This window comes from Lytechinus variegatus, chromosome 3 (genome assembly GCF_018143015.1).
Source record: "Lytechinus variegatus isolate NC3 chromosome 3, Lvar_3.0, whole genome shotgun sequence".
Classification (NCBI taxonomy): domain Eukaryota; kingdom Metazoa; phylum Echinodermata; class Echinoidea; order Temnopleuroida; family Toxopneustidae; genus Lytechinus; species Lytechinus variegatus.
Genome location: NC_054742.1, coordinates 34,302,682 through 34,312,776, shown reverse-complemented (window position 1 = coordinate 34,312,776; position 10,095 = coordinate 34,302,682). Strand labels below are relative to the sequence as shown.

At 34.2% G+C, this 10,095-nt stretch overlaps 1 protein-coding gene across 10 annotated transcripts in view; it reads right to left on the bottom strand.

Annotated features, from left to right (window-relative positions):
• Window positions 1-396: 396 nt before the first annotated feature.
• LOC121410846 (interaptin-like) overlaps window positions 397-10,095 on the bottom strand; it is a 113,202-nt gene continuing 103,503 nt past the window's right edge. For all 10 annotated transcript variants that reach the window (XM_041603169.1, XM_041603171.1, XM_041603176.1 and 7 more), the window contains one exon: window positions 397-3,103. In XM_041603169.1, the coding sequence (XP_041459103.1) occupies window positions 2,919-3,103 (185 nt within the window). In that variant the 3' untranslated portion in view covers window positions 397-2,918. The remainder of the gene's footprint in view (window positions 3,104-10,095) is intronic.

The following is a 10,095-nucleotide window of genomic DNA, read 5'->3' as shown; positions in this document are numbered from 1 at the left end:
TCATTTAGCTCGTGTTAAAGCTGAATTTTATATACTCACATAATTACTATATCATTTGTGAGCAATGGTTTTCTTTCACTTCAACGGACAAATGAAATGTTTGCTGATTTCTTTTAAAAGCGTCACATACGGCGCGCCATAAAAACTTGGCGACACAAAAGATGGTCCTTGCAAAGACTCTTTTGTGTAATTGGCCGATGGATTCTAAAGCAACTTTCAAGACTCCTCTTTCATTTGCCTAACTGGGAATAAGAGGACTGAAAGGGAAAAGACAATGAGTAGGATACTTGCCACAGACCACAGCTAAATGTTGATCTGATTATTGTAAAAGCACCTTGGTATGTATATGCCTACATGAGAACACAGAAAGAATGCACTAAAAAGTAGTATATATCTTTTGAAATAATACTTTTATATATCATACATTGATCACAAATTATTGTTCACATTATCACAATAAATCTTTCATGATTTCGACAAAAAACATGAACTGCATAAATATTGAACTTCAATGCATATGTCAATACACAAGAATAATTGAAATGTGAATGAGCTTTAAGAAAAACAAATTACCATGTACTGTTGCATAATATCCCAATAATAACACATTTCACAGTGAGGCCACTTATACGCAGGCTGCAGTCTATGGGATACGTAACCAACATGTTTCATATGGGTTAAACGACAGATACCCATCATTGCATCATTCCTTGAATATTGAAGATCAAGGATTCCATGGAACTTAACATTATACGGCAGTGAACACTATTGTGACTTTATGACTCAGGGCCCATGACTCCTGTAACTAACCATTAATTATAACTTTATAATCAATGGAAATTATCAAAATAACAATTCTCAACATCCAGGTAAGATCAAGGTCTTAATAAAATTTACCACTGATGGCATAATCACATCAGCTTAGAGGAATCTTTTTGAACATCTAAGGCATAATCAATGCATAAAGAAGTTTTTAGACATCTATAAAATATTATCCATTTATACATATTTACAATCTTTATATATAAAAATAATCATCAACATATTTACATGAAAATGCATATGGTATGCAAGATGTTTTGAGATATAAATTTGGATGGAATCATAACATGGCAAACTTTTTTAATACATTTTGCATACATACATTGTACTAGTATTCTGTTATGAAAGACACAATGGTTCACATAAAATAAATACACAATCTTTGAACAATATACAGTATACTGTACATGTACTTTATTTTACTAGATCTATCGGAACATGATGAAGGTAGAATAACAATTGCAGTAAATAAAACTGTCATAAGTGGATTAGCTTAACATTTTCATTGACTTCTGAGAATTACATGTAATTGCACATGTAACTGATAAGTGTGGTTCTGTGTATTGAAATGAGAGAATTCATTTTTAAACAGTTAAATACACATTGATAATATGAATTGATCACTATTTAACCTCTCCCACTGAATCAAACTTGCTAAATATAAATAATAAACTCATTTTAGTATCAATTCTCAAGTTAATTTCAATGAAAAGGAAATCGCAAATATGTTAACTAACTCAGTACGATTATGACATCACTGGCATCTGGAATCATTCATTGCAGCTAGCCTTACTTTAGTGTGCATTAAACTTTACATCACAGTAAAAATACCATCTGAATATCCAAGTCTTCACACATACCACATAAATATGGTATCCAATCATTTGGAAGAAGATACTCTTTCAGACAATATATAAAGAATATGTGTCCATGACACCCCCTTAAATTTGGGATTTTTTGAGGTGTGAAGTTTTTTTTTCTTTTTGACTCCATGATATATCCTAAATATCAACACGATCGTTAGACACAAGGAATCCTTTATCAAGTTAATAATTTCTAGGTTCTAGGAAGAGTCAAATAACTGTACTCTAGTTTCCCTTGTTTGATCCATTGCTATATCAGTGGATATCAATCAATATCTATCAACAACTGAATGTTTCATAAGGCAAGCTAGCCCATACATTGCTTCCTTTTAAAGTACAAAGGTTGTTGTACTTTTTCAATACAAGGCTAGTATGTTTTCATACAATAAAAATTGAGACAATTTGTATTTATTTATTTATTGTATTTATACAATTTTGAACACTGAAAACTTTTGATCTTATTTCTTAAACTTTATGTCCTTCTGTTGTTCTGTAATTTCATGAATGCTTCTCCATAAAGGATAACATGATAAGGTATTTCAACCAAATAAATAATAAATAAATCTTTTGAATGCACTTTAAAACCTCTGGAAAATTCAGATTGTTTGGATTAACCTTCAGTTGGTTTGATCAGTATGCATAGAAATTGAATATTTTGCCTAAAATAGACAATCAAGCCTATTCTCCCATTCTCTAAGCACACCAGATTGACTGATTAAAAAAATGTCCATCGCCTCAATGATAAACCTGGGACTATTCTCCTTGATGATATCATCATGAAGGCATAACACACTTTGAGGCTCTTACCAAGGAGCATTTCATGAACATTTTCTATCCAGCAACAAGTTGTCATATCTGATAACTTTGAATTTGATTGGCTGAGAAGCATAGTTCATATGAAATGCTTCCTGACACAGATGATAATTGCACTGAAACCTTGGTAAATAGGTAACTGGAAGATGCCCTCTGGAATTCACGGAAATTGCATTCTACACTTGAGGTTTCAGTCTGGTATTGTTTTTCTTGTTGACATCATCATGGGGAAACATCCTAATATTGAGGTACATGCAATTTTCTGATGACCTGCTTGCATTGAAGACCTTGCAGTTATGACCCAGAGATTAGAGGATCTCTTATATCAGCAACAACACATTGCAGAGTACTACTTAACGCCATCACAAAGAGGAAACATTACACTTTGGAATTGCCTGATGACATCATAGTGAAGTTAAATCACATTTTGAGGTTGTGTTCTGATGACCTGGATGCTGATCGCATTGAAACCTTGGTTATGTGACCGGGAGATGCATTCTGGGATTGGCGTGGATCATCGTCATCATCAATGATGGCAGGAGAGTGTCTGAGTGAAGAGCCAGGTGGTGTATGAGGTGGAGATGGATGGAGTCTTGACTGGGAATCTGGAAAGAGGTAGGGGCAAACACACACACAAAAAAACAAATAGATTAAAATATACTGGAATACCCATTTATTGTCTTTATCGTAGAATGTAAGAGGCCATCTAAAAATTGTAAAAGAACAAGATGTTGGTTCAATTTGCTGTTTTCTTGATATTTTTCTGAAAACAAAAATTAGAAAGGAGATATATCAAGTATCTAGGTAATCCAAATTTATTAATAACTAAAAAGGACATATGAATGTGTATGAATAATATAGAAAAGGATTTTGTGCTATGAACATTTACTACACAATGTTGAGGTTTTTTGTGAAGCGACAACGATTTAAAATTCTAATTTACAATTCAATTATCTAGTTGTGAAAAAACAAATATAGAATTCACAAATCCTCTCATGTAGAGTGAAATAAATGCATGAGTAATATGTGAAAATCAAGTTGTAGGACAATCATTTACAGCACCTAAGAAGGTTGTGGTAAATGTGATATATCATAAGGATTGTGTTATATCTATTTTTAACATTTTCATAGATAAACAGATAGTGGTATTGTAAGTAAAACAAAAGAGAACAGAGTTAGAAAATACTGTGCAAACAACAATATCAAAATATTTAAAAAAGTATACAAGTACATAATGCATAAGAATGTATGCATTATACTTTCAAATGAAATCTTTGACAACTTCTGAAAGGTAGGTAATAAAGATTGCCCTTTAAAATTCCCATTAAGAATATTCATCTTAGACACAAATATTTTGTAGAAATCCATTTGCAGAATATTTTCTCTATCTCTTTTAAAACATTCTGTGGTATACATAAAAAATATATGATGATTAACTATTCATCAGAGAAGTATCTCAAACCAATCCCACGCATCTTCCATTGTCACAAGTCACAAAACATTTCATAATCTTGGCTTCAAGCCTACCTGGCAGAACCAGCAGGCACCTACACAACAGCTCTTTCACACAGTACCTGCTAAACTTTTTTAATAGCACCTCTATTCAAATGTCATTCTATCCCACACACTAGATGATCAATATCTCCCAAACTGCAAATGCTGGTAAAAATTAGACTCGGGCGTGACAGAGAGAAGCATAGTGTAGTCAAGAAGAAAAAAAGAACGGGGGAAAAAAGACATTCAGTAATCGCTGTAATTGGGCCCCAGAATCGTGAGTGTGCTTGGGCATTCAACAAGCCTCGATCCATCGACACTTCATGAGAGAGGAGAGAAGTGATATGCCCAGTGAATTGCAGAGAAGCATGTTCCTAAACAAAATGACCCATTTTCACAAAGAATGGTTCCAGATCATCTGTCTGTACACAGATGCCTTTTAAACTTACACCACAGAAATCGTCTATACATGCGATCACATCTACATGCTATTACTAAACCAAACTTACTCTGTCCGGAAGCTTATTAAAAATTGGAAATATTCTATTATCATAAAAATTCAAGCCAGATATAAAAGTGAATTGCATTTTATAATGAATTGTAAGAAACTAATTTTTAAAACTAAAATAATAATTGAATAATAATAACAATAAAAAATATTTTTAATGAAAAGAAGAATGTGGAATTGGTTAATGAAATTGAGAGGAGAATTAGATTAAATTTAATCTTTGAGTTAGTGTGAACACAAATTATAGAGTTCTTGCTCCGAGTTCACAAATCTCATTTTATCTTAAAAAAAGTTTTAAATCATTCATGCTCCCTCAAAGAATTATTGCAAATTATGATGGGTGCATAAAACAGAGATGTTATATCCATCACTTATGCATACATAATATTTTCATTTGACAAGATACATTTAAACTGGGACACATTAAACATGCAAAAATTCCCTCCCTGCTAGTAGATAGAATAAGAAATACCACAACTATTTTTTTTTCATGTTTGTTGAAATCAGATCTGGGGGCTTTTTCATAAAGCTGTTCGTAGGTTAAGAACAACCTTAAGAATGACTGGTGAACCTTTCTTATGCGCTAAACCATCGCCAATGAATATACCATTTGCCACTAGATAGGATCACCAGTTGTTCTTAAGTCGCTCTTAACTTACAAACAGCTTTATGAAACATCCACCAGAGTAGATTTCCTGGAGTGTAACTAAATGCAAATAATTAATGAAAACTTAATTTCATATAAAATTGTCTTTGGTTTCTTAAAGGCTCCTGTGCTCAATTGTTAAGAAATAGTAACATTTCTTGTTTTCATATTATTCAGATTTCCTGTACTTTCATAGTCTGTGATCATAATTACAGAGACAGACAGGTTTGTAATGTAAATGGGGAAAGATGGGGGAAAGTTAATCTCAATGTAAGTTCATACCCCCGCTAGATTGCGACTGCGGGATTCTCTGAGCACCTGCGGCTTCTTCACCGTCACAATGATGACCAATCCTTAGAGGAGGTCACATGAAGCATTTAGCTTGGCTACCAGGTATGAGGGCTTTGTAAAGTAAGAGGGTAAGCGATGCCTCTTATCACAAGTACCTCTTCATTTTGCCAGATATCAACCCTTATGAACCGCACTGTACAAGGAATATATTCTTCCTTTCTTATCCTCCCACTGGATGCCTATGTACTATGCCGCTATTAACAAAATGAGCCTTACTGGAAAAATCCCCGGCATGACCTGTTTGAAAAAGGACGTCATGTTACCCTCGACAAATATTGGCGATGATCGACTGATGCAGCCTGGGAGATGATCCGTTGGGAGGGAGGTGTTGCGCATAATTGAAAACTCTTATAGGTTTTGGAGAGGCAAGACCATCTTTACTGTGATGAATGTCAGAGGCAGTGATCGGCCTCTCATACACACCTTGCACTCCAAATTCCTGCCTCAGCATGAAAAATGATTCACTGAGGTAAAATGACAATCAATATTAATGAGTGGCTTCACATTTTGTTTCCTGAACTTCTAATAGAGTAATTATAAAGAAAACTGCTTAAATTCAGAAAGTCATCATAGATTATTAAATAAATTTAATCTTTTTAGTTCAGGTAGTCAATATAGTTTTTATATTAGTTAGTATTACAAATGATGATATATTGAAAAATAATAATACATCTAAACACAGACAGAAAAGGAAGAGAAGTATGCTGAAATAACACCTCTATAAAAGCCCACACGAGTTCACCTATTTTAACCCTATAATGTTGAAATTCACATAGGATTCCAATTATAATATGTAATAACTCAATCAATTGCTTTTGTTCTTTTATTGTTCATTATTGAAACTTTGACACCTTAACTTAATGAGTCACAACTGGGTAAGTAAAAGAATATATTCAGAACTTAAGAGAGGTGTCACAATAAAGTTTACATAATTATGTATTGCATATCCAGTTCAATAAAGAACTTCAGTGCATAGATGGGAAGTTCAGAAAATGGAGATCTTGCAATATAATTCCATCAATTACAATGAAAGAGGAATCACATATTGAATGCAAGGCACAACTCTACCATAATAGTTCATGTTGCTTCTCATTCATTGTTTAAGAACAAAATGAATATAAATATGAGAGAAGATAAGGAAAAATAATAATAAAGAAAGAGAGAAAAAAGAGTGGGAAAGGTGAAATGTAAAGGAATGTCCTCTTTTTTCTGAAGATATTCACACAAAAGCTCAAAGTTTAGTAAGACATTCAATGATGGACAGATTGGCAGATGGAAAGAGATGAAACAAAACCTGAACTTGTGAGGAAGCTAAGACTGAAGAGAGAAGGAAAGATAGGAAGACTGATAAAGAGAGAAAGTGAAAGAAAAAGAACGAGATATATACATAAACGAAGGAATAAAAGAGAAAAAAGGCAGTGAGAGAGAATGAGAGGGGACATGGAACAGAATATGAGGCTAATTAACCTGCTGGTTTGAAACGACTCCTAAAAAAATGAGGATAATTCATTTAACAATTTACAAATATACCTGTAATATACTGTTTATCAACAAGAAAATGTTCAAATTGCCAGTTCTAGTGCTACCCCCTCTGGCAATCTCTTTTGCTCTGTACCACATCAGCTTGTTGATTATTAAAATTGTCCTTTCATACCCCCAAGTCCAGCTTCTGAAGGCATTCCAGGGGCCCGTAACACAAAGCTTAGCAATAATCGTAGAAAAAAATTGTAGGATTGATACCATTGACTACAATGTACAATCAATCGTGAATATCAAGCTTACGATCAATCGCTAACCTTTGTGTTATGGGCCCTGGTTGATATTATTTCATTACTCTACAATGCTGCCCATTTTGCATCGAGGGCAGGCGACTGCAAAGAGGTGCAAGAAGGAAATCTTATACAGTCACACATAGATACAAGAAGAAGCAAACAAAGACACTTTCATCACTTATGTATCAACTGTAAAAAAAATACTTATGTCAAAACTACAGGAAAAAAAAAAGGATTGGAGTTTTAAAAAAGTAAATAAAGGCTATATAAAAAGAAGAAATATAGTCAGGTGATAAATTATGGGCATAAAGAAAGGGCGTGAAGAATGAAAGTGAAGAGAGAAAGATGAGAAGAGAGAAAGATGGAGAGAGAAGGGGTTGGGGTAGGTAGATGGAGTAGAAGAAATTGAATTGATTTATCAGCTTTAATGTGCACTTATTAAAAAGATTTTAAGCTCCATATTCTGTATCTTTTCAATTTGGTTCATACTTTTGCCCTGCTATTCTCATTCACACCATGAAAAGCATACACGCGAATGATTACTTAAGGACATTAAGATGAAGGGGAAATTTCCCTTCCATTCCCCTCTGATGGTTGAGTAAACCTCCTCTGGGGAGTTAAGAAAATCCAAATTCACTCCTACTTCTCTATTTACCTACAGTGCTTTGATTCTCCACAAGGGAAGACCAGGACAATCATATGTAAAAAAAAAAAAAGCAACCTTTCCTATCCATTGACAATAGCCATCTTGATGATTCTCAACGACCGTGTTGCATTTCACCACCACCAGGAGGCTCGGGTTTCCATGGTAATGATCCAGCATCTACTGCTCCAATTTTAGGTACCAAGACTACCCCAGTTTCTCCCCCAACAGGAGGAGTGAGTTAATCTGTGTCAGAATCGGCCAGAATCGACGAGGGAGGAGAGGGAAAAAGGCCAGTTACGAAGAAGAAGAGAAAAGTGTTTATTGATTTTTGCGTGGTAAACTTGTGATACTGTACTATGTTTGGGAAATGATACCTGAACGAAGCTAATGTTTTGAGGCAAGGGAGTGTTCCCTGTGCTGTTGTAGTTTCAACCGACAATGATGAAAATCAGGCTAATTTTTACTCTACATTTAGACTGAGGGGATATCTTTATATTTGTACTTCACTTCTGGTAGAAATGCCTGATAATTGCTACACTTTGAAAATCCTATGATTTAAAAGTCTTATTAGGCATATAAGTCATTTTTTAAAGTTCCCTTTTTCAAGCAAAGTTTCAAAACAAAATTCAGGTAATTACATATCTTTTTTTTATCCCTGTAATGTTGTTAATAGCAAGGGAGCCACCATTATGTTCTGAAATTTAAGTCTAAGATGCTACATGGAAAACACTATTCAAAGTAAAACTAAAAACTGGAGAAAATCTGACAATACACATCAAAAGAACTGCATAATTCTTGAAACCACCAATGGGTTGAATCAACGACAGTACTATGTACATGCAATTATTATGCAAGGATGCATTCAATGCTGCTCTTTAACATAGATATCAATTACAGGATATGGGATACCAGACTCTTCATGCCTGGGCTACTATCATAATTGAATGCATGAATGTATAATACAAGACAAATAACGTGGGCCATGTCCATGGGATGTTGACAACAGACAAACTTGAGTCATTCTTGACACACTCGGAATAGGAAAACACCTTTTGATGTAGAATTGTTAGGTGAATTCATCAATTTATATGATGGTGGATATGAACTTCACTTCATCCTACTCTTTATTAACTACATGTATTGAAAAATGGGATACCCAGGAGGTCAGTCAAAGAATTATAGCATTATGCTTTACATATTTAAACTTTTGATAAAACATTTTTTTTAAGGGATAACAAGGAGGTATCCCTTTTTCTGTAAGATCATAAGAATATGATCCATATTTTGCAATTTGGGAGAGGAAATCAGGGACATATTAGCCAAAGGGCTCAATCTGAAGCTATTTAAGCCACCGTAGCTAAAAAGGCATAATTTTGCTTTTGAAAATGTATGAGATATTGCATATTTGTGGCAATATATTAATGTACATGTACCTACTGATCACTAATCCAAACTAGGCAGTCAATATTGATAAATTCAATAAAAAGTGTCACATATTGTACCCATCATGCCCCAGGAGGCTACCCTCCTGTCGACGCTTAAAACATGTGATGATGAATGCATTTTTCTCTTTCCTGTGAGTGGGGAAAAACAGCTGATGAGCTTAAACCTGGTCAGAACTCAATTCTAAGAATCATACAGGCCCTTGACATAGATCATGCTGGCTCTTTCCCAAAGGTTTACATGTAGAAGTGATGGAAATTCAAAGAACAGATGCAAGGATATGGAACACCATGAAATATACTCAGTACCACAAACTAGACCACAACAAGCCCAGGAGAACAAAATAATGTCTCCCTGTATAATGTGATTTGATATATATATAGTCTTGCCCTTTCCATAGCACTTCTTAGCATTAGCAGTTGATCTACATTTTCTGTGAAATAATAACATATCTAACAAACAGATATGTCTAAAATAAATGCACAAGCCCTTGGCAATAAAGTAGACCAAAAGTCATCTGTCGCGGGCATTCCATGATGTACACTAGTGGTTTGAATTCAAATGTACAACTAATAAGCTACTTTAATTGCATCTGATTGGCTGATAAAATTTACCAGAGAGAATTAAACACTTTGTGACACACCCTACAGAAGTCAATATCTATAGTAGATATGAAATGAGAGAATATATAACACAAGACTGTAATCAGGGCCCAGAAATGTTACAATTGATTATGG